The sequence below is a fragment of the Aulostomus chinensis genome, chromosome 7, assembly GCF_037954235.1.
Source record: "Aulostomus chinensis isolate RoL2024-O1b breed Wild chromosome 7, RoL_Achi_v1.0, whole genome shotgun sequence".
Classification (NCBI taxonomy): domain Eukaryota; kingdom Metazoa; phylum Chordata; class Actinopteri; order Syngnathiformes; family Aulostomidae; genus Aulostomus; species Aulostomus chinensis.
This window is the reverse complement of record NC_141326.1, coordinates 21,134,216-21,161,042: the sequence shown is the minus strand read 5'-3', so window position 1 is coordinate 21,161,042 and position 26,827 is coordinate 21,134,216. Positions and strand designations below refer to the sequence as shown.

At 43.2% G+C, this 26,827-nt stretch overlaps 1 protein-coding gene across 3 annotated transcripts in view; it reads right to left on the bottom strand.

The window, feature by feature from the left end:
* The window catches only part of syt7a (synaptotagmin VIIa), an 87,427-nt gene that overhangs the window by 11,062 nt on the left and 49,538 nt on the right, over nucleotides 1-26,827 (bottom strand). Inside the window, exons 1-8 of one of the 3 annotated variants that reach the window (XM_086209172.1) lie at nucleotides 21,836-21,908; nucleotides 19,272-19,682; nucleotides 15,107-15,244; nucleotides 5,992-6,094; nucleotides 4,336-4,603; nucleotides 2,485-2,654; nucleotides 2,078-2,192; nucleotides 1,254-1,453 (exon numbers count right to left, since the gene is read on the bottom strand). In XM_086209172.1, the coding sequence (XP_086065298.1) occupies nucleotides 1,254-1,453; nucleotides 2,078-2,192; nucleotides 2,485-2,654; nucleotides 4,336-4,603; nucleotides 5,992-6,094; nucleotides 15,107-15,244; nucleotides 19,272-19,682; nucleotides 21,836-21,864 (1,434 nt within the window). In that variant the 5' untranslated portion in view covers nucleotides 21,865-21,908. Of the gene's footprint in view, nucleotides 1-1,253; nucleotides 1,454-2,077; nucleotides 2,193-2,484; nucleotides 2,655-4,335; nucleotides 4,604-5,991; nucleotides 6,095-15,106; nucleotides 15,245-19,271; nucleotides 21,921-26,664; nucleotides 26,745-26,827 lie in introns of those variants that run through there. The other 2 variants (XM_086209171.1, XM_086209173.1) reach the window with 2 other exon arrangements.

Here is a 26,827-nt window from a genome sequence, read left to right as displayed (position 1 = left end):
GGAGCCACTGACATCTGGCAGCCAGCACTGAGAGGAGACAGAGGCCGGAGAGACAGTATTACAGTAAAGTTGAGTGAGTCGTCTCTCAGGATGCCAGACTGATGTATTTTGCAGCTGAAGCCTTATTAAGTATCGGCTAAGCTGCCTTTAGATATTGGGAGAAGTTTCCCCAGAAGGATTTCTGAATAGCAATAGCAACAAATTCCACTTAGTGAGCAAAAACAGGACGTTCACCCAGGAGACCGAGTTCATCTCCTCTGTGGAACTAATTGTTTACTTATTATTACAGATTTACGTCCCAGCTTCATTGGGTTTAGAAAACAAAACTGCTAGTTCGGTTGAGGAAAAGCAAACTAATGATTTGAGTTCAAATATATCTTTTCACAATGCTAAGCATGTGTTAGAAAGACTTTCTGGGGCAAACTTCTCCCAGGAGAGCAATGTGTAAGCGAGAGCACTTACTTAATGTTGCTAGGCTTGTCAAGTTCTTCTTAAAGAGAGAGTTTGGGTTTATCGAGGTGGGGTTGTATGAGGTAGCCATCCATAGTAAGGGTCTTACCCTCGGTGGAAGTGGGTCAGCGTGTCCTCGTTGGAGATAAACTGACAGCAGTAAGCTCACTATTGTAAAGCTGTGGATGACCAACTGCAGAGAACCATTTTATACCCACCAAATAAACACCCACCTAAAAAAATCGATATCTGTTACATTTATATTTGTAACATTTACACTGTTCTACTTTTGCTGTCCCAAGCCTAACGTGCAATGTTAGAAGAAAAGTCAAACATTTTTTTGGTTGCATTCATTTAGTAGATAAATGTTATTTGCAGACACCGTCCAGTGTGATCCTGAACTACCGAGCTGCTGCTGCTACTACCTGCTTTCTGCATTTTCTGCCCCAAATCTACACGTAGCAATCTTACTAGCTGATACCTCACACAACCCCCTTCAATAAACTCAAACTGTCCTTTTAACTGCATTGGAACCTATGCAGAATTTTGTCCAAGTTGTATAATTATACTTCCATGTCCTCATCTCTTCCTTTTAAAGGAACATTTGATAACCTGCAACCAGCTAGTGTCAACTACTGTTTTTAAATAAAGAGGAAATCCAAGTTATGTACGGACTTCCTACAAAAAATACACAACACTTTGACAAGGTTCATGAGCTTTGTGAAATTGGCAGCTTGAGGGAGAAAGGCTTTAATATGTTGTAGAACAGTTCATCAGCACTGGTGCATCCAGCTAGACTTTACCTTGCCGATAACATCATTGCGGCTGAGCCTGTCCTTGTCCATGACGGTGATGATGATGGTGGTCTCCCTCAGCACATGGGCGGGCACGTCGAAGGGGAAGGACTCATTGAAGACGGGGTTCAGACAGCGCTTCATTGTCACTGTCTTTTTCTTCTCAACACGCTTATCCTTGTGCATCAGCCACACCTTCACGTATGGATCTGCAACATGGACACAGGGTGCAGTAGTTTACTGATGAGCGATGATAAAGGTGCGCATGGAAGGTGGTTTTTGGGGTCAGGTTTGCAATTACCCTCTTAATTGTTAAAGTCAGGGAAGGCAGCAGGGAAGCAGATACCTAGTTTGAGCTCAAGGTCAACGTATTCCCTGAGCTAGACAAATGAGTAAGTATTTATGGAAATGGGGCCTGAAATTTGTACTTTGATTCTGGAGCGTTAAACATTTCTAATACTAGGAGACAGCTCCTGGTAGCCGCAGGAAAAAGTCATTTTACAAAGACAAGCCACAGAAAGCTTTTCACAGTGAGACATGATACTCTAAAAACTAGCAGCAGAACTGGTAGGCTGGCAATCCTCACAGATATAGAGAAGAGAGAAGGGAGGGTAAGGGAAAGATGCTTGATGTAATATGACCTTGCTGCTGCAGCCATCTACAGCGCGACCCAGCTCGCGCGCCAGACGGCAACCATCTTCTGAAGAGACAGGTCAGTGAAAGTTTGGTGCTTATTGTGAAGCCACAGGGCTTCCAATGTCACAAGAAGGGCTTCAAACTGTTGAGCACGGGTAGAAAGTGTTAAGACTTAGCACACAATGAGGAATCTCTACCTGAGGTGCCCCCGATATCCATGGCTTTGAGATTACGCGCTTTGATGATGTTCACAGTGATGGTGTTGGCAGTGGGATTATAGCAGAGAGACACAAGCAGGTCTCCTCGTCTCCCCTGGGGAACACACAAACACGCACACACACACACACACAAACACAAACACATGACATAGTCTGAATCATTCAGTCCAATATCTGATTTCATCACGGAATATCCGATTTCAGATTACTCACCATCTCGTAATTTTACTGCCCTGTTTGCTCTAAGTCCTTGTTCCAAACACAAATGGTTCAGTGGCCAGACAAAAGTCAACAATTGGCCTCACATGTTCTTTAATAAATCTCTTTCCACACTAGAAAGAAAACACCATCATCATTTGCCCGATGTCTGTCCCTCCCTCACTTACACTGCCATCACTGCAGGGCTTGAGCTCCTTCCAGAAGGTCTTTATCTGGCCCAGTTCCACCTTGTTAAGGGGGATTGACACCTCTCCAATGGGGTCATTCCTACTGAAACGGTCGTAGTCCAACACCTGAAGGTAAAGAGTGCGCTCTCTCACTTTCTCATAAGGGAAACCTAAAAGGGAGACAAAAAGATAACACTGAGGGGCGAGCCAAGAAGAGGCCAGGAGGGAGGAAGAGAGTAAAGCGCATTTTTTTTACAGTGCGTGGAGGGTAGTGAAATTATGGTGTGTATTCTCCATGGGGATAGAATTGGCAAAGGCCAAAGTGCATTTTTAAGAGTGCAGGATGAACCAGCACACTTAAATACCAGAGAGAGATCATTATACTGAAGTCACAAAGACTGAGCTGATTTGTTTTTCAAGAGCACGGCTATTGTTCAAACTGTTTTGGCAAGTGTTGCAGCGTTTTGAACATTATTTTATCCATTCAACTGCTGCACTGTGCAACACTTCACATCTCTCTGTGTAGCTGCTACTAAACATCTGCAGATTCAAATGCTCAGGAGTACTATTTCCTACCAAAACCTTTTCTTCAGCTGGGGGTTTACAGATGTGACAATTCAGCTTTAATTTCTCATGACTCCTAAAATGCCCATTTTGTGTTGAGAAACAACTCTTCAACATCGCCACCAATGCTCCGTGGGACCGGCTTCTCATTTGGTTTGTCACAAGAGTTTAGTTTTAACACATGGTTCACGAACACTTAATTCCAGCAGAAATAACAATACTTGTAAAGTAGATCTCTAAGTTCATAGTGACACTAAGTCCTAATGAGGCCTGCAGCCCTCAGGCGGGGCAAAGAACATTAATGAAAACTATTTAACAGCAAATAGAGCCAAGAGTCTTTAGCATGCTTGCAGCTCTTTCAGGCTTTACTGATGCACAATGATGCTTTGAGCAAAATGCTAGTGTTGGCATGCTAACATACGTTTACCCCTTGGAAAGTGCTGTTAAATATGTACGCGATGTGATTGTGGTGCTGCATTAAAAGCATAAGGAATCGCTAAAGTAGATAAAAGTGACCCAGAGAGGAATATGAAACAGATTTAATCCATTTAATAAATATTCAGACTTTTCACTCACAACTATAAAATGCAAACCTCCTATTGGTGCCAGAGGGCAAAGTCAGGGGGTAATTATAGTGCTTTCATGTGCAACTGGGAAGCGAGCAAGGAGAATACAGTGAACGCCTGTCGAAGTCGTAAAAGTGGGATGATTTGAGAGCTCAAAGAGGTTGACATCACTTGACACGGCAACATTAGTTGTGACAGATGATAAATAATTCTCTTTGTTGTTCATTTAGGTCATACTCATTTGCACAGGGGATCGCAATGTTAAATTATACAGTTTTGTAAATGTAATTTGCCACATAGCTGGGTTTTCATGTTGCTAACTTACTGTTAACCTTCTGTTTAGCTAACACTGACAATACTGTTGAAATACAGACGTCCAAAACTTAATTTCACTGTTTCTGTGTTGGTTTATATGCGTGTGGAAGTTGTTGTTACGACGATCTTTCTTCCCTGCTGTTATGTCGATGCTCTTTACTCAGAAGTGGAATGTTTCCAACAGGGAACTTTCCTAAATCTGAGGTACCTGAATGCTCTATTAGTGTACATGATCTGGGCGTCATTAATCCGTTAGTCCCAATCAAAGAGGCGGACAAACAGAACAAAAATCAGTTGTGGTCTTTGGAAATGTGCCCCAAACTCGGATTAAGAAGGTCCATCTAGGGCAGCGCACAAACATGTAAAAATGTCTCAGCTATATTTAAAGGGAAATAAGAAGACAGACCCTCAAACAGGAAGGTTTCGTTCCAGTGGGGGTTGAGGTTCTTCCTCTTGACCTTGGTCTCTAGTTTGTGCTTCTTATCTGGCAGCAGGTAGATTTTGACGAAAGGATCCGATGTTCCAGAGAAGTCCTTGGCTGGGAGATCCTGGCCCCTGAGAACTTTGACCGTGAGGGTTGTGTTCTGGAAGCTGTAACCTATGCTGAACTGGATCCGACCCAGTTTCTCACTGATGGGCCCTTCACCATCATCATCCTCAGAACCTGGAGAAAGCTGCAGGAAGACAAATTCTGTCAAATACATATAAACACATGCAGCAGCAGCAACAGCCAGTCGCGCAGAGAAGTTCAATCCAAGGGCGCGCACACACACAAACACACACACACACACACACACACACACTGTCTTGCTCCCTCTCACACGCACATAGACCTTGACAGAGAGAAGCTGTGAAGGGAGACGATATTAAAGCTGCATTTCTATCACGGGAAACTCAAGGAGCTGCTCAAAGGCAGAGATTGGTCTGACATTAAGAAGACTGACAGAGTTTAATTTCCTTACTAATGTTCTTAAGAGGCAGGAGGTGCTCAGATTGATGATAGGGGAGCTTTAGACCACCCATTCTCTAACACAACCTCTCTGACTGCTTTATCACTGCTATGCACTAAAAGGCCAATATCTGATAGAAGCCAGCAGACAGAGAGAGAGCAAGAAACAACGGTTGGACAGAGAGAGAGAAAGAGAGAGAGAAAGAGAGAGAGAGAGAGTTGCATGAAAAGAATGAGAGGATGGTCTGAGAAGCAACGCTCAAGATTGGCAGTTGGTGCTTGCAGTTGTCTTCATGGTCATTTCTTTCCTCCCTGTAGCTCCACTTTTTGTTGTCTCGACATTTCTTTTCTCTCCAACAAAAACACGGATTGGAAAGGAAACTTTGAGGCCTTTTAGGGTGATGAGACAACCACAAACTAAAGGCTAGTCTGACTCAAGCTAAAGGCAAGTCTGAGGAGAGGTTTGCATGCATGTTCTCATAGAGTTAGCTGGCATTGTTTAATTATCCTAATTGTATTTTTATCTGCCACCAGAAGAGCAAGTATGAAGTAATTCAAGTCTATTTTATTTAACAATATAGGCATAGATTACATGGAAAAAAAACCTCAAGCTTGCAATGGAGATCACACACACACACACACACACACACACACACACACACACACACACACACCTGCTGGTCATTACAAATAAATCTTCCTTGTCGTCAATTTTCAAATTCTTTTACAGTCTCTGAGTGTGAGGCTCCTTGGTTACTTGACTAGTATGATTGCGATGATGGGTGCTGCTTGAGTTTTATCATAGCTCTGTCACAACCACATGTAGCTTGGAATTCAGCAACTCATATATGAGTCTGCAACCCTTGTCCTACTTGGTGGCAAGTAGCTCTTAAACTATAAGATTAATGAACATCTCCTTTCAGAATTTTGGGAATGAGTTTGAAAGCCTTTCTGCATTTTTGCCACAGAGCTCATTTTCTGCAATAATCCAAAATAATATCGGTTTTGGTGGAGGGAACCCATAGCAACGCTACCTTCCGGGTTTGGCTACAAACTAGATACCTGCATGGATGTATGTTGGCAGTGGAGGCAGTGAGATGGAGAGAGTCTTACCATCACCATGTCTCCAGTGAGCGAGTTGGCCAGGTCAGTTACAGAGGAGTGACCATCAGCATCAGGGGGCTGGCCCTTGGGGCTGTTGGCTGGCTTGTTGCCCCTGTAAGCAAAAACACACGTTGACCCAGAGAGAAAGCAGCGCAGACGTGCACTGAGACGGCAACTCGTCTCCAGAAAGAAAGAATGTCTGAGCACGCGGGGGAGTCCAACCTCCACCTGTTTGGCTCTGCCTATCTGAAACATCCAATTGAGTCCAAGTTTGTTTTGAATAGATGTCACTTCAAAGTCGACTGTCCTTTCTCTAGCTATCGTGAGCGAAGCCAAATAAATTCAGCCAAAGAAACCACAGATTAACAGCGGGCGCTAGAACTGAGGACATTTGATGCAGTAAGTTGTGTTTGATAGAACTTGGATTCTGAGATGAATGTACATATGTCCAGTGTGGCAAACATCCATATCTCCGACAAGAAAGTTACCTCCACAAAGTAAATGAACACAGACAGAACACAAAAGAAAACTGCTAAATTTAACTTGATTGAAACCAGTTTATTATCTGGAGTTAATGAACAGCCCTTATTCCTTCTAAGGACAAGACCCACACGTATAAATGACACGTATAGCAACATGACGTTACTATAGAGATAGACGACAGACATGTATAGCAACATACAGAAGACTAGACGTTTAACAGGAACGCTGATGGCACAGATAGTTGGTAAATTGTTTGTGTGTTTAAATCTATCAGTTATTAGGAATCTACACCATCAACAACAAAAATACTTATTTAAAAAAGAAACAAGAGAGCAGAGATCTCCCAAGGCAGAGCTGGTACTCAGGTACAAATGTTAATAGATGTTCAGTTTAGTTCCTTCACGTGAGGATTGGGGAAAACATAAAAGTTAAAGTGGGACAACATTCTGGGAGAAAAACCTCCATGTTCATACATCATGAAAACATGACGAATCAAGTGTATAGAAAAGAAACGAAATACTAAAAGAAATCAACAACAACAACAACAACAACAAAAAGAAATCATATGAGGTTAGAGAAAGCAAGAGATTAAGATAGAACAAGAAAAGAGCCACACACAAAAAAAAAAGTCCTGGCCAATGCAATGTGACACATTGGAAGACAGCACTCCATAGATGACTGGTCAAGGCACATGGAGAGACACACCGAAACACTGTTAGGCAATAAATGAACAGCAAATAGAGAAGAAACACAAAAGCAAATAAACAGAGAAACAACATGACCAGAGAGGATGCTGAAGTTGCAGACACACACTGGACAGAAATCATAAAGACCATAGATAAGATAGAAGGATCAACAAGGAATGTAAGAAATAGAAAAGCAAGCAGAAAATTATTTATCTGTATAAGAAGAGATAGCAAGTATTAATAGCATGAACAGTGAGGTTACGAAAACCAAAACCAAACAGAGAGTGAGATTGTTACAAACACCAGCACATTATAGATAGAAAAAACAGAGCTGCAAGAAAAGATAGGGAAAGAAGGAAGGAAGGAAAGCCTGGAAACACAAGAGAGGCTTAGTTTGGTCAGTCTGATAAGTATCAAAGAATAAGAGACAAAAAATAAAGAGCTGTACACGCACAATATCTCTAACAGGAGACAAGGGGACAAACATGCTAAAGGGAGAAAAGAGAACGGAGAGGAAAAGAAAAAGACAATAAATACAATTGATTATCAGCAAAAAGGAGAGCAAGAACCATTTGGTCTTTGGAGCTCAAAATAAACGATAGTATGAATGAGAGCTAAGGCGATTTACGAAAAAGTTGGATAATTGAAAACACAAAAAGAGACAAATAGTAAGAACATAGGAATGCACATTTAGAGTGTTACAAAAGAGGGTGTTGTTAGAAATGATGTAGAAACTACAAATGATCAAAGTTGACTTTGTCCATCTAACCGGATTTTCCAACCATTTAGCAACACTCTAAAAGTGTGGACTGGGAACACAGGGGCCAAAGCACGACCTGGCATTGGCTACATGTGCATATATAACATATGCAAGTAGTTGTCACTCAAAGAGTGAGGGCAATGCCTTGGACAGGCAGAAAAACAAGGAGCCCATAAGCGTCTGTCTGTCTGGCCAGCATTCTCCATCAGGAGAGAGTAGGATTCATGTTTGTTGGGCGCTCTCAACTGCAAATTTGGAATTGATGTTGAATGCAATAATGTGTACATTTTTGCGGGAGACAAGGACAGAACCAGGGACAATATACTGACAAATAGACAGACAGAAAAAGCAAGCAGAGGAGACGAGCAAACAGACAATCACTTCAACCAGCAAAGGAACCAGAGCGAGAAGGGGGGGAAGGAGGGATGTTAACCATTTCGAAAGGGGAAGGGCATATTCATCAATTGGTGTTAGTCGTATTAGTTGCCAAGGGAAGTAATTGTATTTTCTGGGGCTTGTTTGTGTAAACTGCAGGCAACGAGTAAAAGATGAGAGGAAGGCTGGGCAAAACACTAAACCAAGATCTGAGGATCAGCTCACAGGAGCTCTAAAGCAAGGAGCAGACTTAGGAGTTTTGAAGTAAAGCAAGGCACCTCCCTCCTCCTCCACCTCCCAAGTATCGATGGGGGAGTGAACGTCTTGAATTATTCATTCTCCTTCATGCTTCATTCAGGGGTTCAGTGCATTCTCAGGTAAGAACTGGAGCAGCCAGGAGAATGGCCTTTCTACCAGCCCTGCTCTACAGCACCTGAGGTGGTCCTCTGCTCCAGCGTTGCCTCCAGGCTGTTTAAGCAAAGCGGCTGGGGCTGCAGGTTTGTTGCAGGAAATACTTTTGCTCCTCCAGATCATACAGCCCAAAATGTAAATGAGGATTTTTGTTTTTTTAATCATCATTTCTAAAATACAATATTTATTGTGGACATTGCAGCTGTGCCATTTTGGTGCCAATGCCTTTTTTCTGTCTGACCCCTTGGGGGTTGATATGGAGATTGATGCTTTAAAGCCTGCAGTTGTCTACAGTATCCAGTGGGAGGCAGAGTTTACTAGAGTTCACATTCTCCCACAGCTAAGGCACAGAAAATGGGCTGTTGGCATAGCAACGGCTCTGGAAACATAGACCATACATATGGGGGTTTAGGGTGTGTATAACAAGGGGTTATTGGGAGGGAGTGGGCGCAGGGACAGGTGTGTTTAGTGGGGTGCAGCAAACAGGCAAACACAATGAGAACAAGGAAAGTAAGGTACAGGATATATGACAGGTACGGGTGAGAGCCTCACACACATTCACATGAACAGACATATGGAGGCAGGCGGGGCCACTTTGGGTTTCACCGTCCTGTGATACTATCCTGTTTTGTTACCTGACCGAGGGCCAGCAGCTCGAAGAGGGGGGAGGGGGGGAAAGACACTCCACTTCTAGGCTGGAGAGAGACGCGAGAAAGAAAGCCCAACCCAGCCCTCCTTTTTTTTTCTTTTTTTTTTCACACACACTCAGACTCCCCACCCCTCTGCAAACATGTCACACTCAAACACACCTGAGACCATGAAATGATGTATTTCAATGTCTATGCTCAATTTCATAGCCACCCACTAGAAATATCACTCTTTAGGGGCCACAGCGTTTTTCCCAGGATCATACACAGTCAAAACCACAGCACTCAAGCACGGCACTGCTTACATAACGCATCATCCACATGAAACACATGTACACTCACGCTGGAGTCATCCCTGCTGCTTCACTTCTCAGGCTACCACTAACAAATCTGCAGTGATAAATACATATGGATGCTTTCGCTGTTAACTAATTATTTCCTGCATGTTGGAGCTAGAAATGAGTCCAAAATAGCATCATTTACTGAAATCCCATTTGAGGAAGAAGCAACAAGGGAGGTGCTAAATGGTGCCTTCTGTGTGTCTGCCTCATTCACTCAACTCCAGATGGAAATAAAAAAAAAACAACAAAGAGTAATTGAGAGCGTGCCAAATGTTGGTTCTGAATTTTTAAAGAACTGTTTTATGTCTATTTTACTTGTATTTAAAAATGCACTTCAGATATTTTAACCTTTTACTAGTTTGGGCGTTTACTAAACGGCTTCTGGTACAGAGAAAGATTTGAAAAAAGATTCGTGTTGCGTTAACAGCCCCATCTCTCTTAATGGCCTCCCAATACTCTCTGCAATCTAGAATTCATGCCTGGGAGTTTGAGCAAATAAACTTAGGGATTTCAGCAACATGAGATCATTTTTAAAAGTCCATTAAAAGGACCTTCCACGTGTTAAGAATCCAGAATCAAGACTGACCTGGAGGTGGAGGCAGCAGCAAATGAACCACCTGTTCCGAGGCAGGTTAAAGCTCCTAATAGCCCATCTCTCCGGCCACTGTCCATCTATCTGGATGTATTAGATGAGTGTGTGTACAACCCACATGTACCTGCTGGATAGAATGCTGCCTTCAGGCCCGCATAACGCATGGATGTGCAGAGTACAATAAGTGCTCCCTCCTATTGCTCTCTTGGAACGATGATGGATTTGCTCTCTGAATTTTCTTTCTTCCTCGTGACATATGGATAGATGGATACACACCACCCTCCTCTCCTCTCTCTTTGTGACTCCTTTTTCTTTCTCCCTTATCTACAACTCCTCCTTAGCATGTAGCTGAACGCATCTCCATATTACCCCTGTGATGTGAGGATGTGCATGGTGGCTGCGGGGAGCCAATTCCTCGAGGACAGTCTAAACCAGAGCCCCTGAGGTCTTGACTGAATAGCTGGGACTGTAAAGCCTCTGTCACAGGAGGAAGACTGTGTCAAACTAGCAGAGCATAACATAATCAATTTACATGTTTATGTACAAACATACCAACAGATTAGATAATCTGGAATCATCACAAATGGTGATTTGCTCCCTTATCTAATAAAACGCGACATCAAATAACCACTTTGAGCAGTATGTGACCTCAGGAGGACCTCACACTATTTACTTTACCATGACGTTTTAATCAACACATATTTATATTGATTTAGGTTAAAGGTCATAACCATCCATCCTCTTAATTTGAGTTTTCCTTTCAGGTCAAGTGAACAATGAAATAAGCTCATAAATTATGAAGCAATATTATACAGCCCACTTGGCAATTAACAGACACTCTCATAGAGTGCATCGCAGCAGAGAAATATACATCGTTATCTATTAATATCTGCAAGATGAGTTCTAAAACGGGAAACAACTCCAGTGGCTTACACAAAATGATGTAACATGCATGGATGAATAATTGAAAGACCACAGGCAGGAGGTTTGAATGTTAATGTGGCACAAGTTTAGGTCCCGCCTCCCCTGTCCTGCACCACCGTCTTCATTGGGCCATTGGCTTGCGACTCAGAGAGAGATCTAGATTCAAAGCTCTTGAGGAATGAGGCTTCTCTTTATAGCAACGCAGGAGGAGAGCATAAACTATAGGTTCACTGAATCGCAACAGAATTGTATGAGTGAAGATCAATGAGGCATTAACAAGCCACTCTAACATCCTAATTAACCCTTCAAAGATCCCCAGCCTATGGATGCCTGGGATGTAAACATCTCAGCATGTGTGTCCTCCCTCCCACCCCCCACCCCTCGGACCACAGCAACACACAATTTCGTAATCAGACTCTACTATTTTGTTTTGTTGGTGTTCCCTCTCTTGTATGCGTAACCTCGGTTTGAAAATCTCCCCCAAGTTGGGCTGTCAGTCTGGCTCACCTCAACAAATGGTGAGAAGGCTTTCATCCAGCCATCGCACACACAAGGTCAGTGAAGGAGTCTAATGAATCCCACTGACTGTATCGTGGTCACATGGCTGGGGGGGGGGGGTACATGTGTGTTTGTTTGGCTTACTTTCAACTACAGCCAAGCGCAGTGTTAACATACTGCTGAAGGGTAAATATAAGCCTTTATTCTATTTAACATACTTGGTCTAGTCATCTTTAGCTAACTGTTCACAAAGTTCAAGAGTATTACTTTTTCTAGTGGAGTCGGAAGAACTTGTAGGTAAAACTACCAAGACGACAATGGAAAGGCACCTTAGTATGAGCTGAAATACAGTTACCATCAAACTGCTTTTACATTGAGTGATAATACACATTTTGCAGAGAAAACCCACTGTCTGGGATATAGCTTTAGAATTGATGTCATTAGAGTGTTGCATTGGCGTCTTAGCTGCAGTGCCCAACACGACAGGCTACATTGTTGCTGTTACAGAGATTTACCTGGCGGTGGTGATTTACATGAAAATACGAAGCATTATACTATAGCTTTACGTTTTGTACCTGGTCATAATGGAGCCTTAAAAGGGGTTCCCACCCCGCTTTTTTTGACGAGTCACAATCCAAAACTGCCACCGTTTCATTGTTTGGCATCATGTTTGTGCACCAATCTATTTTTATTATGGATACTAATCGGGAGAGTTACACATAAACTCTTCCCTATGGGAATAGTGAGGTAAAGTTCCTCAAACCGCACTCTTCCAGCACTTGAGTGAACGCCTTGCACGCTGGCTCTTTCGCTGGCAGGACACACCATGTAGCAGCACTTCAGCTCACCAGTTCTTTGCTATTCATCAACAGCAAGTAGAGTTAATACAGTTATGATGTTAACATCTGAGAGCGTTCGACTCTAATCATTTGACAGTGACATGTTGTTTGTATGTCCAATTACGTCTAATAAATTCACGGGGTGTAAAAGATATGGGGATGATTGATGGGCGCATGAAGGACATGTATCACAACACGGGTTGTGATGATATGTCTCTGCAGGGGGTGTGGCAGTGTGAGGTGAATGAAAGGGGCGGCTTTGGCTCCAGCTGGAGGGAGGCCGAAGAGCCTGGCGTAGAATGAGCAATATGCCAAGAGTGTGATTGATTAAATCATAGACCGACATCTGTGAAGTCAGCACTAACACCACAGGGAATGATAAAGTCCCAGCAAGCTTTAACCTAGCTTTCCTAATACGCCATGAGCCTCTATATTTAGCATCCAATTAAAGCGTGGCTAAATCATTCATTATACATTTGAGATTCTAATTTATCATGAAACAAACAAAACAATAAGAGGCTCAAGTGGAATTAGTTTAAAGCACCGAAGAGGGACAGAGACGAGCTCACTAAAGGCCAGAGACATCCAATGCTTTCATTACAGTTAAAGACTTTTTTACCTCCTACGTCTATTGTTAACAGACTGTAAACTGACAGCCATTCCGTTGTGACTGAAAGAAATTAAATGAACCTCAGGTTAATCTAGAAAATACGACAATGCACTGAATCGGCGTTAATCGAGGTGAGTCGTCCCGGCCGCGTGCTGGGCCGAGCAGACGGCGGTTCCTGCTTGCTGTTTGGTCTATTATTGGATTTCACATCCCATTTAAGGAGGTTTCCAGGTGAGCACAAAAGCTGGAAAAGCCAGGCGTAATATGCACAGCAAATTACACAGGAAATTGTACTCCTGTGTGATATCACAAGTTTCTCTTCCACAACAGATCACTTAAGCAACATTCTTACACGCTTGTTTGCAACTCCAGTTGAGGCTTGTTAAAGGCCACATGTTGCTCAGGGGCAAGACAGTAACCCAGAATAACACTAAAGGCAAGTGTTGCATTAACAATTTAAGTTAGTTCAGGAGAGAGGGTTTGCCGCATGCCCTTCGATTAAACTTAATTTTTAATAAATCTTAAATGTCTCCAGTTAAACCTGACCAGCTTTAAGTTCCAGCTGTGCATGAACAATAAGAAAACAGTCACCATCTGTACTATAATAGAGCTCACACTATAAAATCAAGTGCCAAATTGATGAAACACTTGTGAATGAGGAATAATTGGTGTGACGAGTAAATCAGAATCTGCCTGCGCTCCCCTGGCTCTTTGTTTTAAGGTGTGTGTCCTGCTATGTATCTCCAAATTGTCTCCAATTTGTCACACAATCAAAACGAGGTTAAAACGACCTAATTGGTCTGCAGAGGAAATCGAGCATGTCGCATTTGCCTCGGGCTGGACCAAACCTGGGATTTCACCGTGGCTCTGTGGTGTTACCGCCTGGCAAAAATAATCACGTCCACCATCATGGATGGAAATACGGAACACAAACACAGTTTGGCCGCAGCTGATTGTTCCACACGACAAAGCCCCCACGCTGTACTCATTTGTAAACCCACAAAAAAAAAAATCCTAAACAGAATGCAATTATTTTGGGAGATACATGTGGGAGTAGTGTATCCTTATAGATGAGTGGAAATATTTTGGCTTCTAGTGCGTAAGGTGGCAGGCAAGGAAAAGGTTTATTTTTAGCAGCGTATTTATGTAAGTGACTAACACGTTGTGGAATAATGAGGAGGCTCTGTGGGCCCTTGGTGGAGCTACAGAGATGGGACTCTCAGAGCAGCAGAGGGTGATTGAAGGAAGCTAATGAGCAGGAGGGGAAGAAAGAACACAAGAGTTGAAAGGAGTGGAATAATAAAAGCATGAAAATACAAAGGAAATACGACAATTACCAGTGGGAGGTCTCTGTAAGGCAGGAGTGAAGAGACAAACAAATAGAGATGAAAATGGTGTAGGAGAATGTTGATTTGATACGAGAGATAATTATAACCATCAAATGTACACACACACATATATGTGTGTGTGTGTGTGTGTGTGTGTGTGTGTGTGTGTGTGTGTGTGTGTGTGTGTGTGTTAGGCTCTGTTTTATTTGAATAGTGACAATTTTAATACTATGAGCAGAAAAAAAAAGAGGATGGAGTATGGTGAGGTTGCAAGTGAGCATCTCACTGCTGTGATTTACGAGCTCATTATTGCTCTACCGCTAACATCCGAATGGCTTCATCTTTTAACTCATTTCAGAATTACAGGCATTTTTCCTACATCTGTTGGCATAGCAAGCTCTCGTTTTTATTTCTGTGCAGTGTTGCACTTCTATTTCAGGTCTGTATCACGTTGTACTTAAGTGCAGTGACTCACCGAAAAACACTATAAAACTAAACTACTCGCCTCAACCTACATGCTGAAAACATCTCATTTTTCCTCAGTATCATATCCTTCACGTCCTTTCATTTGCACCCCATTCTCACACGCACATGCACACACAACATGCACTCTCATACATTATCTGGTACCTCTTCTCAAGAGGGGGCTCCTGATTGGCTGGTGCCGGTGCTGCCTGCGCTGTTTCTTGCTGCAGGTCAGGGATATTGGCAAAGTCATCTTGCTCGGCCACACCAATGGCCAAAGCCAGGACCACCAGCTTCCCTTCACTGGCTCCCCCATAAAAAAAAAATTCAATAAGAGAAAGAGAAAGAGATGGAGAGAGAGAGGCAAGGAAAGAGAGCAGATGCAAAAGGATAGAGAATCGAACGTAGAGAAGATGTGGTGCAGGGGGAGAGAAGAGAGGAGAGGTCATTTAAGGTGAGGGCAGACAACAGCAGAATGACGGCAGGACAGCTAGAGACCACATGTGAGAAAACAGAGGAAGCAGAGAAAACGATCATTAAGTGAAACCCGGTAACACCACATAACACCTGAGCAGCAAGCATTTGTCCAGGGAAGGATATTACACAGGAACCGAAAACTGAAAGGCCAGCTTGATCAAAACCTAATGAAGTGGTGCTGACAACAGTTGCAGGATGTGTTCACATCAAACAGACAACAGATAATTAAGGGAAACTGTCAGTGATTAGTTAATGATTGTTAATGGAGGTGATATTCAGCAGCTTACACAGAACATACGTGAAAGGCAACCTGTACACACACACGCACACAAACACCCCCCCCCCACACACACACACACACACACCCCTTCCGAAACACACCGCACTCTAAACCTGCCTTCTGCCTTCCCTCCACAATCACTTTCCCCATCTAACATACCTGTCGTCTTCCTCCAGAGTTGAATTAAGCCTCATTAAGAAGATCTGGACTAATTGTTTCTATTTGAGAGACACGGTATCTCGAGGTGTGTGTCACTGCTTTCTGGGTCACTCGCTCGCCGTCTCGTACTCTTCTCATTTAATCATCTCTATTCTGCCACAGTTCCCCTCTCCAAATCCTCCTTTCCCCCACCATCATCCTTCCCCCTACTCTTAATTCGATGCTTCCTCATGACTCCCTCCTTCCTGTCACACACACCCACGGTTCTATAGCTTAAGCCTCTGACGACGTTACAATACCCCAGCTAAGAAAATATGGTGCTGCCAGCCTGGGGACAGATATCGCCCTGAACTTCACAATTTCATCTGTCTTACATACCACTGAAAGCTTTTCTTGCAGAACTGTAAAGCTCCGTTTAATAACCTCCCTGCAGCATGTCTGTATCAGTGGTTCTCCACCTTTTCTGTCTGCCTAAAGGATAAAGTCAAGGTCCTTTTTACTGACAACACCAATCATGGTCAACACAAGTGATTTGAGATTCAATTTTTATCATAAGGAGTAAAAATGACAACAAGTTCCTGCAAATCAATCACAATTTTGCAGATGTTTGAAGTGATTCTCAATCCCTTAACTAACCTCTCTACCGTTTGCTGGCTATACACCTTCCGTTGGTGTTGCAGGAGAATTAAATTTTAAGAACAATATATAATTTTTAAATTAAAATAGTTATTTTTGCATTTTAATTGAGGGAATGATGTTGCTGGCCAAGCTGGAAGTTGGCATCACCATGACTTCCTCTGACCAGACTTAAGCAATTTGTTTTGCAAGTTAATCACAAATTAATGTGACTTTTATGAGTTTTGGCAAATAAATGCAACTGCTAGAATTAAACAACAAGTTTAGCTTTGATTGTTTATGGTGTGCTGATTTTTATTAGTAACTTTATTTAGTCCGTAACTTGTAACTTGTATAGCCATTTGTTAGCCATCACCATTTTGAAAGCGCATAACGCGTCTCAAAATTCACAAGTGTGTGTATTTACACCATAGAAATAGATATTATAATACCTTACGCTTATTTTAGGCATTCAACCAAAAACACTATCAACTTAAGATGAGACAACATCAAATTATTTCCGAGTTTTAGGACTCACTCCTGCTCCACTCTACCCAGATTTACATCTGAAAATAACGCACCGTGGTTGGGTGTCACTGTCTGTTCAATGTAATGCTACAGTACGGTGCTTGTGTCGACTGAATGGTTATTAGATGCCTCTTCTCTCATCACTTGTAGTATATGGGCATTTACACTCAAGAATATTGGTAAAACACTTCAATCAATGACCTGAACATTAAGAAAGCAGAATCCAGAGTGCAAACAGACATTAATAACATCAGGATAAACTATTGATTTAAAGCCAAAAAGCACTGCAATATCCCAGGAGATGCATTTGGTCAAATGGCTCCAAAGACTAGATAACTGTGTCAATGACATCAACACTTCCACTCTGCAATGATTCACCCAGATAGAGAATTTGTCCAAGAATGAAATTAACTGGCATGAACAATGGGTCATGTCTATTACTGGACCGCTCCGTCATCAATCATATGAGCTGTTGCGCAGAAGGAAATATAACAACAATGACCTCGATCCCACATTTACAATGATGACTGCCACCATTGACTATTATGGGGACTGTTCTCAATGACCTTGGCGGTTGCATGTGCTACATTGCTGATGTTCAGTTAGCTGGTGGCAGTAGGCCAGCTGTGTCATACTCAAAAAGCCAGGGGAATTTTTTTTAACGCACGTAAAAAAAAAAGAAAAAAAAAGGGAAAGCACAGGATAAAAAGCAATAGTAAAAGGGATTTAGTGGAAAAGGGCATTAAAGACGTGTTGCATAGCATTGTCCTTCCTCCTCCCTTCTTCACCCCTCCTCCCCCTACCTCCTCTTATAGCCTGAAGTGACAATATGTTGTAGAAGTAATGGCACTGGTGACATAAGATCAATGCCTCCGCTGCTTAACCCTCATTCCTTTACTGACGCACAGTGACACATGATGTACACGTGCTGACTTTGTACGGGACAACTAGCTTGCGCAGGCTTACTGCTAGCAGAAAAGTTGCAGTAATACCCGAAAAAGAGGTGACACTATGTGTTGCAAATTGTCATGAAATATGGAGTTGGCCTCCTGGCGTGTCTCCTAAGCGGGATATTTAACATTCCAAAAGACGGCTCAGGAATAGCATCATGTAATTGAGTGGGGCAGAGCGAATATAAATTATATTGTGACTTTTTGTGACACCATCTCATGAAATTAATACCACTGGTAACACTAGTTCTGTCCTCTAAGGACAATTGCAAGCTGAATGCCATCCAAACAGATGTTACTGTTTAGCAGAGCATAAAGCGTAAACATTGAACAATTTATAACAGAACAAAAAAAAAAAAGAAATAGGCTGCAAGATGTTGCAACTTCCTTGCCATTTTTCATACATCTTGTCACTCTTTCTAAATAAGGAGGGATAAAATGCATTTGTAACAGATTGCTAATTAAGCTTTGCAGTTCATGTAAACTGATAGAGTATTATGCCTACACATGAGCAAATGTTGAAAATGCTAATTGCTCGTGATGCATTAAGTCATTAAATATTCAGTTTCAATTGTTTGGTTTAAAATACATCAATGAGCAGATGTACTCCTCCCCAAAATAAAATGTAATAAACAAATTCTGTTCTTGTTAATATGAGTGTGTGATCCATAGTCTCCAGAAAATGAGATGTTGATCCATCTCCCACACAAGTGCAAGGCTCATAGCTTAAAGCTGGTTTATTTACATTAACTCCACCCTGTTAACATTTAGATTACAAAACTGATAAGATATGCCACCCTGCAATCAACAGCTTCATCGCGCTTTAGAATGATAAACATAAACATGGACCTTGATAAGTACAACTGCATATTGCTGGCAGCAGCACTTGTTAATACTTAAAGTGCCTAAACTTTTCCTCTTAAAACATAATTTTGTACAGATCCAATACACACACACACACACACACACACACACACACACACACACACACACACACACACAAATGAATCCACAAATCACTCAGTATGCACTCATTTCATTGACAGAAAGTAGCAATATCCTTCCCTGGAGATCAGATAGAAACCCACCAAGAGAGAACTCGCAGACACAGATTGACCAAGATAAAAAAAAAAGGTAAAGACAGATTAGCATTTAAAAAGTTCTTAATGTGTCATAAAGAAAGGATGCATTGCAGATTAAAACAAAGCAACAACACCTTCAGCAAATGCATAATCGAACTTGGCAAGCTGTTACTGAAACTGAGGCCTAAAATTTGAACACCAAAAGACAAACACAGGAAAGAAAAGCGGTAGAGACTCACAGGAAGGATTTGACATCCAGGCCCCGATTCCGGATCTGGTCCATCATGTAATCCCAGCTGCCGGCATTGGCACGTGAGCGCCCTCCTGCGCCACCTCCCCTATAGCGTGAGGCACCTGCTCCTGCTGGGCTGCCCCTTGCAACCCGTTGACCACCTCTTGTACCTGAACCCTCACCCTCACCACTGCTGCCACCTCCCTCTGCTTTCCCAGCACCCCCGCCTCCCTGTCCTGGTGCTGTGTGTAATTGTCCCAAACTCTGGGATGTGGTGGGAGGATGGCCAAGACCAGGGCCTGGTGGGTGGATGAGGGGCTGCTGGAGACTCTGCTGGCGCAGCAGTGTCCGGGGCCGGGCTGGCCCCGACGGGATGTGCTCCAGAGTGGATGCATAGGATAAGACTGGATCCCCAAAGCTGGGAGGGCAGAGTAGCAGGGAGGAAAGAGTGCGTGAAGATGGCCATGGCCGGCAGAGGATAGGACGATGCGGAGGGAAGAAGGAGTCAGAAGAAGAAGGAGTAGATGTAGGAGAGGAGCCGTGGCAAGAAGTGGGGAGTTGGCCAGAAGTGGCGAGGTCAGGAGATGAGTCGTGGAAGAGAGGAAGAGAATCAACAGTGATGAGACAAGGTGGCACAGGGCAGTAAGGAGACACAGCAGAAGAAGTTAGGTTGACGTTAGGAAAGATACAGGAAAGTTTATCCAAACAGGAAGTTGATGTTTGTGAAGAGGGGGAAGAGGAAGAAGGAGGACGGTCGGTATTTGAGGACAAAGTGGTGGTGAAGGAGGCAGAGGGTGGAGCGTGGGGGGTTGGAGAGAGGAGGAGGAGGAGAGAGAAAGAGAGCAATGTGAGGCAGCAGCAGTAACAGCAGTAGCAGAAATAGCAGTAGAAGGTGCAGCCTGAGTGATCGCTGTGTGCTGTGTACTGCTCATCGGGCTGCGTCGGGCAGCAGTGGGACAAATGCGAGCTTGTCCTCTGCGTGTGTGTCAGATGTGAATGCACCTTGCGTGTCTGCGCCGCCTGAGTGTGCTGTTTGCGTGAGGGTGGGTTTCGAGAGGGCAGTGGTCGTATGTGCACCGTCCGCACAGGCGTGGAACGGCTTGGCACCACGTGACTGCGTCGAGGCGTATGGGTCGCGGATTTGCAGCTCCCAGGCTTTCCTGATAAGGGTTTTTTGGTCTGATGAGAGATCCCCATTTCCTCTACTCATCAGTCAAAATTTGTCATCTCTGATTGCCTCTCTTCCTTTCTCTCCAAGTCTTTTAAATACATGCTGCATCTCTAGAGACGTCCCAACAGCCAACCAAGTCCTCCAGTATGCCTCCCTCCCTCTATCAGCCTCTCATCTCCCACTCCTCCCCTTCATAAAAGCTCTTAATGGACTCATTGTCTTTCTTGAAATGTTTAAGCAGTTCCATCTACATAAAGGTTTGTGACACGTGTTGGCATGTCTTTACTGACTTATGCGTGCATAATTTCTGAGTTTAGTGAGCTCGACGCTGTCTTGAATAATCTTTTTTATGTTTTTTGCTACTCACTAAATATATCCTTCTCTCTCAGCTGGCTGTGTAACCCAGACTACCAGAATTAGGTCATGAGAGAGCTATTCACATCAGTTAGGTGCAGTTTACTCTCCTTTGCATTACTTCACCCGACATAATTTTGCAATTTCTGTTTTCATTGCATTATTTATCATATTTAACGGTCCCAAATAAACTGTAAAATAAGGATGGATTTGCAGAAAAGAAACACTTCACAGGCAAATTCAGACGGAAGGAAGGATAAGAGGAGTGGCTTTACACAGTGACAGAAAGATGGAGAGAGCGATGGAAACGATAACAGCAGAGGGTGACGATGGAGGAGAGACAGAAAATGGGGTGCGAGACACAAACACAAGAGACACAGACACTTATAGCAGCCTGAAAATAGAATCCAATTATAGAGAGGGGGGCAAAAAGAAAGATGAGAAGAGGAGAGAAGGAGGGAATGAGGAGTGAGGTAGTGATGAGAGTAAATGTGTTGTGGAGGAAGAAATCACAAGCACGAGGTGCCAAAGGAAGGTGCAAAAATCACAGACAACTGAAAATTAATATACAACATGCTGAATATAGACCCCAGATCATGCCATACGTCATGGCTGTGGAATACATGCAGTCAGCGGCCAACATGCGCTTCAACATGAAATGTTAATTAAAAGACAGGCTGGCAGGGTGTGACACATTGTTTTAGTCGCTGAGTGAAACTATTTCTGTGGTGCATTTGTGAAAGAGCACAGTAGGATGCAGCTGAGCCGAATGAAGGTTTCAGTCAGTGTGATACAGCAATAAAAGCAACTATTGTTACACTCCTGATGACGTGGGCTTACATTTCCCCAGAGCTCACACCTCGATCTGTGCCCACACACTCACCTTGACACCTGAGGTGTACTTTTCTCCCTGACATGCGTCCCTGTTTCTACTCACTGATTCATTCATGTAATCATAGCTGCCTCGAAACTTTGGAGAATTGACAACAAAGTAGTGATTTGTTTATTCTGCTCACTTTTTCTTTTTTGTCCAATTCTGAACTCACTTGCTGGGTTTCAATCCTCCGGACTGCATGTGGCCCTGGACGGTCTGCCACCTCCCGGCCTTCACTCCCTCTGTCACCATGCTCTTCATGCTGTCACTGCGATAAGGACCCCCCCCATCATCCCCATGCCCAGTTGCTGCCCCCTTCTGACCCCCTGACACTGCCCCACTAAGAGAGAGAGAGAGAAAGAGGGAGACAGACAGACAGACAGACAGACAGAGAAAAAGAGAGAGAGACAGGGTGCAGAGGTCCCACAGCAGAGAGAGAGAGAGAGAGAGAGAGAGAGAGAGAGGTATAGAGGTAATGACAGGCAGAAGAGAAAAAGACCAAAGAGTGTGAGAGACAGACAGAAACAACACACACACACACACACACACACACACACATAGGAAAAGAGATTGAGCAACCACTTGGCTAAGGAGGGGAGACAGATTAGTAGAGTGTGTGAAGGGGCGGGTCTAGGTTTCCAGAGCAAGTATGAAGCAGGTGGATGAAAAGGTCTGGAATCCAGTGTGTTGAAACACAGGAATGGAAGAGAGGAGAGGTGAAGAGGAGGAGGAGGAGGAGGAAGAGGAGGAGGAGGAGGAGAAGAATTTACAGGGAGCCTGTGGAGGGTGGAAAACCAGAGTAGTCACTCTTTCAGGCCTGGAGGACAAATACTACGGCTGCCAGCATTCAGTAGAGGCAACAGTATGTGGACGCTGGTCATTTAGCTCTCATTCTCTCATTCATTTAAGCTTGCAATGTGCCACTATACAAGGCAATCCAATGGTGGCAACAGGGAGGGTGGCTCATAACGGAGTGCCTCATGAGCAAATAATCGACTTATTAGAGAAGTCATTCAAAGTGACATTCAGTTGAAATCAAGTGCTATAAAAAACATTCCCTTTTTTAATCAGTAATTCTTTTAAGAGATCTCCTTGTCATTTGATTACCCACTTAGCAACAGCAATAGCAAACAGGAAGAAGTGTAGCACAGCAGCAAAGAGCATCCTGAGAGTTATTGTATCATATCAGCATCCAAACATGGTTCTGGTACAGACATTAAGGAATACTTAACATCATACATAAGAGCAGCTGTCGAATTAAATTTCCACTCAAAACTGGTTCGGGGTTTCAAATGTCATGTCTCCTCTGAAAGCAGTGATGATCAAAAATGAAGCACAGTAGTGCCCTCTGGTGACATGACTGCATTTCATTAATATGCATAGTGCTGCTGCTCTGAGAGACACCAAATATGAGGCACAGGAGACATGTTGTCTGATGTGAAAGCGTGGGATCAGGGGTGCTACACTTGCATCATGTCCCTCTGAAGGTCACCTTTCATATTTAATTCCGACCAATTGACCTGACAGTGCATGTGGATAAGTCATCAATCACAACAACAGAATGGATGACACTGCTGGGTCAACACAGGAGACATGGGCCTCATTCATCAATCCAAGCACAAGGTGAGCAAGGTCTCATTCTGCATTAAAAGTAAGAACACGTAAATAAATGGGGCCATAAATAAACATTCACATATCAATCCTCTCACTGAGAGTAAAAGTGATTTGGAGGAATGTAGCTATATTATCAATGACAGTTTTTCCTCTCAGAGATAGTAGATTGATAAACATCCATATAAATTCATCAATCTCATTGCATAAACTTGAAAAATGGTCCATATCAAGTCAGTGCTTTTCCCAGATTGTGTCATGCTAACATTAAATACATTCAGTGGAATTGGAAAAGAACGGTAATGAGAGTCAAACCCTTAAAGATGGAGATTGATCATACAGGACTGTAACCTTCTTTGATAAATGAGGCCCAATGTCGTCATTAGAGAAACTGAAAGCTGCTGATCTCAAGAGAATCCCAAACAGGAAATGATGCAGCTTTAGGATCATATTGCTGGGCACAAGTCAGGAGGTCATCCTCCATCTCCCCCTAGTTATAATATTTTCCTGATATCTTACTTTAATGCAGTTACTGACTCATACACAACTGAGAAAACAACCACTGCTGCAGTGGAAAAATAAATCTTTTCGCTACTGCCGGACGGAGGGGAAACTTGAGCTGACAGGCACTTTTAAAAAGACAGCTCCATGGACATTAAATGACAAGCTTGAGGCTCTTTAAAAAAAATGAACTTCTGAAGACACAAGGGTTTAAAGCTGGATTCCCCGAGATCAGCAGCCATCATCTTCAGGCAGAGTCTTCAGACAGGAATCCATATATCCACCACCCTCATGAGCACACTGCTGCCTCCTTTCCCCAGGCAATTTAACACACAGTCCTCCGTGGTTTGGTCTATTAGAGATGACCAGTTATTAGACAGTTCATCAGACAGATTCCTGGTAGCAGGATGTCTAAGCTTAGAGCCCTGTGAGTGCCCGGAGGGAGATAGGTATGACCTTGTTGGTGCATTATTGGACTTGAGTGCCTTCGGACTGAAAAAATTACTTTTATTGCATCAAATAAAAATACCTTATCTCCTTATGTGATAGACAAGAGATGCAGTTCAAGTAATACCATGTTGTACACATTCCATATCAGGTTGATGGGGATCAGAAGAGCCACAGATGAACGTAAACCACAGGTGAACACTGCAACCTGGTGTAACGGTCAACCCTCCACAACAACAACAAAAAACACCGACAACAACAACAACAACAACAGCACCCAGCAGTTTCAGTTCACATGAGGAAAAAAGGATGATAAGATACACAGATTACAGAGGTGGATTAAACTTAACACATCTTATAGGGAGGAAGGCTACGAGGGTTGTCCGTCTCCATGGTTACTCTCCATGGGAAAGAGGTGAGAGGTTAGAGGTCAGAAGTTAGTATGACCAGCAGGGCTGTAGGGAGTGGGGGGGCGTCTGAATGTGCCCCTCTGTGTTCATTAAAAGGTGAAAAGAAGTGAGGAGTAGTAGCAGAAATGAGCCTGGGGGAGTGGAAGGGCTCTGCTGCTTTGCCGTTGCTGTTATAAGCGATTGGCTGGCACAGAGACGCTGTAATGTGCGTGTATGACATTTTCACCACTTACATTCCCAGGCAGATTATGAGTAATCATTAGAAGACATTTTTGCCCTCCAGTGTGGTAGCATTGGGGTGGAATGTTATTGTTATTACTACTGTACTGTTAATGGAAATCATATTATATATCTATAATAAGTCTGGAATCGTGCCGGTCATGTATATTTTTGAGACACTAACATTTCTAGAATGCCTTTGGCTAAATATCCATAGTTAGTCAAACTGAAGGGAAGGAAAGGAAAGGAAAGCAAAGGAAAGGAAAGGAAAGGAAAGGAAAGGAAAGGAAAGCAAAGGAAAGGAAAGGAAAGGAAAGGAAAGGAAAGGAACACAAACCAAAGGAATGAAAAACAAAGGAAAGGAACTAAAATTAAGGAATGGAACGCAAATGGAAGGAATTGGTGGTGCCCCTGCCTCATTACAGCCCTGCTCAGGGGGAGGTCTCTTACCAGCGTTGGACCAAGACTCACTTGAGTGTGAGGCGAGGATCTCCATATGGGGCATAGGGAGAAATGTTTAGTACGAACTCCTTCGGCGGATAGGAGCTCCACCTCTGCTGCACTGTGCTGCTGTCATTGTTATTCCAAAAGTCTCTGTCTAGATCACTGCGGCCAAAGAGAAAGACAGGTCAGAGCAACACAACTACGGAAAGCCTTGGTACCAACCAACCATTTGTTCTCCTCCTTTTGGAAATGACGCGCAGGCTCGGTTTGAGGAAGAAGGTCTTAGAGCTGCATGGAATGGGAAGCTATTTTTCTACCTGAGGTTGACACCATAGTGGCTTGATAGGTAGCAAGAGGAGAAGAGGTCATAATCCGATGAATAAATACAGCATGTGATGACAATCCGTTCATCTAGCATGGCACCACTGATGAAGCACATTTGAATATTGGACATTCAGAGGTGTGGCCCCCATCCTTGGCGTGAGCAGTAAGAACACATGAACGCATGAGACACAAGGCAGAGAGATAAATCGCAGACAAAAGTCAAAGTAGAGGAGGAAAAGGTGAGCAGAATCACTGATGTCATACAAGTCACACAGCAGTGGTCAGAGCTGTAGCACAGGGACAGAGCAGGAGAGAAAGGCAATGCACAAATAGAGTTGGAAGCTGAGATGACCAACAGAGCACACCAATGCTGCTGGAGCCGGTAAGAAAGAGAATGCAAAAAAATTAAGAGACAGAGGCACCATAGTCAGAATACATTCACAGAGCCATCTTTAGTACCTAAACTGACCATAAATAAAACAAAATGTGAACACAGACATTCAAACATAGCTGAAACAACAGCAGGCTATAGAAGAGAAATGGTGATGAGCAGGTTAATAAAGGCATTTGTGGAATAAATTATTGTACTTAGCTTTACAAAGCTGACATTTTCTGGTACTGACCTATCGCCTTGTTCCATCGAGAACAGAAAATAGCTTGATCTATGGATTTGTCCTGGAAGAAATGTTAGACCAAATCCTCCCAAACCTTTATTCTCAGAGTTCACAGCCATCCTCTGTTTACCTAAACTATAAGCAGCACAGAGGCATGGCTAAAGGCCTGCACTTAAGAGAGACAACCCATAAGATAAGTGCAGGAGCAGACTCATCCAGCCAAAAGCTGCACAGGTAAGATAATGCAGATTTAATCTATACTGATTAAATCACTAACCTTTCATTTAATGTCTGACCGAACATGCTCTTCTAGAGCACAAGATAAATAACAGGCCTCATTTTCTGCCTGGTTCTTCTGGTGTTTACATCTAAACCAAATGGAGTTCATTTTCACCAGATGATTCTACCCCAACCAGTTTCCCAGCACCTACTTGATGGCTTTCTTCTCGCCTCGCCCGCGTGCGGAGTCTGGAGCGTCTGCTGTTTCCACCCCTGGTTTATTCCTCTTCCCCTTGAGCCAAGAGGAGCAAGGGGGCAACAGAAAAAGCAGAGAAACAAAAAAGTTAGCTTAGATTTGTCCTTTATTGCTGTGTT